The sequence below is a fragment of the Octopus bimaculoides genome, chromosome 4 (genome assembly GCF_001194135.2).
Source record: "Octopus bimaculoides isolate UCB-OBI-ISO-001 chromosome 4, ASM119413v2, whole genome shotgun sequence".
Taxonomy (NCBI): Eukaryota; Metazoa; Mollusca; class Cephalopoda; order Octopoda; family Octopodidae; genus Octopus; species Octopus bimaculoides.
The window spans coordinates 94438780-94440948 of NC_068984.1; the positions used below are offsets into that span (position 1 = coordinate 94438780).

Sequence of the window (2169 nt, forward strand, 5' to 3'; positions counted from 1 at the left end):
CTTATATCCGAACTAGTGTGTTTGAATTATTTAAACTAAAACGAAACTAAAAATGTTCCGGTCGCAGAAAATTAGCTCCGATTGTTTTTAAATCTATAAAAGGAATAAAAATAAAAATGTCAAATTCTCTCTTTCAACAAACACCAGATTAGATAAAAGGCAATGTGTATTACTATGAATATTTATTATTATTGATAATCTTTATACATTCACATGTGTTCAATGTATTTATATATACTTCTTAACAAGGTGCAGAAGCGTCATATTTGTAAGTGAGGCCAAAAACAATTGAGATGATTTTTTTTAAGACGTCATTGAAAAGGCTCCAACCGAAAATCGAAACCGAATTACCGTGATGACATAAATAGGTGTGTGTAAAAGTACTGTTAATATATCTTATCTATCGTAAAATTGTATAATAAAATTATTGACATATAGGCTGTAAAACTATCAATACATTACAAAAGAGGTTGTACAACAGACATTCACATTGTGTGCCCTCATTAATATGTGTGTGTGTGTGTATGTATATATATATATATATATATATATATATATATATATATATATATATATATATATACCAGGATGAAAAAGTCATAAAATTGGCACATGATTATAACTGTAATGAAAATACTAGAAACATTTATTTTGTGAAGAATAAAACGGTAAATTAAAACAATAGCTAATGAAATTCCATAAAATAGATGAGGAGAGAAAGTAAGAAAGAAAATATAGTATTCCAGGGGCAAATGTGCTGCATGATACACACGATACCCTTCTCTCGTTGCAGTTAAACGACAATTGAAACCAAATGAGAAAAAGACTCTCAGACTTTGTGACAAAACTTACCTCTGACTTGACCTTCGAATACAAGAAGCAGTTCCTTTTCCTTTTTAGCCTTGCGATCAGCCATCGTAAAATAATCCTGACTGATAGTCCGAAGTAGTAGTAAAAATTTTTAGTACCAAAGTGAACACCGGTCGCCTTAACGCGCTTTCCTACTCTATACTACTGTATCTTAAAAAGGAGCACTTCACTTGCTGCTCCTCCCGCTCTCTCTCTTTGTATGCGATCTAATTACGACTACACTAACACTCCTTTTAGATTCAGTTACACTCTCCTCATCACTCTGACTAAACTGACGCCCACTTTCTCTCTCTTTGTGTCTCTGTTTCCTTCTCTCCCTCTCCTTCCCTTTCTTGCTCTCTTTCTCTCTCGGTGGCTGTGTGTGTGTATAAAATAATGTAGATCCATTTTTTCCGCTATTGACACATACTAGTGCCTGATTTCCCTGACTTATGGATTCCTAGCTACACATACATACAGGCATACCTACACAATTGTGCCCTCTCACCGACTTCATTTCCTCATAACAGAATTTTTTAATGAAATTTTCTACAAATACCTTTCAGGTGGTGTAGATTACAATTACATCGGAATTTCACGTGAAAAACAAATTAGTGGATAAGCACACATACATACAGACACTCATCGCATAATTTTTTCAAAATTTCAAGTTTCATTTAACAGATGTGTTGTGTATCAGTATTGTATGTATGTATGTACGTACGTATGTATGTATGTATTTATGTATGTATGTATGTATGTATAATTACTCAAGTTGATGTCCGAGGTCACAATAAGCCCACTGAGAGTGGGCCCCTTGTTCTTTATTAAGACATCCCTATTGGAAGATTATCTTGTATATAAAACCAGCTCAAGCGAACTGGATATCTTACACTTTACCAAAGTGCAAGATATCCAGTTTGGCAGAGCTGGTTTTATGCACAAGATAGCCTTTTTCCTAGAAGGATGCCTAAACACAGTCCAAGGGGCCTTCACTTCCAGTGGGCTTATTGTAACTTCGGACATCAACTCGAGTATTTCTACATACATACATACATACATATGTAGTGAAACTACCTATCGCCATTAGATACAAAACTACTATCGCCATTACATACAATCTTCTCATTTAAATATAAATAAATGCGAGCGTAGTAGAGAACCCATTCCTTGTCATCACGTGACTGATTATTATTCGAATCGGCAACTTCTTCGAACCGTTCCCGCCAGAACGCAAACTGACCAATCACAGCCCCTAATAAGGTCACGTGATAGAGTAAAATTCTATCATCGTCTTGGAGCCCTCTTAACGCTATAAAT

At 34.8% G+C, this 2169-nt stretch overlaps 1 protein-coding gene across 2 annotated transcripts in view; it reads right to left on the reverse strand.

The window, feature by feature from the left end:
- Positions 1-1136, reverse strand: part of LOC106872494 (SLIT-ROBO Rho GTPase-activating protein 1-like) — a 518762-nt gene extending 517626 nt beyond the window's left edge. The window contains exon 1 of one of the 2 annotated variants that reach the window (XM_052967274.1): positions 853-1136. In XM_052967274.1, the coding sequence (XP_052823234.1) occupies positions 853-916 (64 nt within the window). In that variant the 5' untranslated portion in view covers positions 917-1136. The remainder of the gene's footprint in view (positions 1-852) is intronic. The other variant, XM_052967276.1, reaches the window with a different exon arrangement.
- Positions 1137-2169: the final 1033 nt, after the last annotated feature.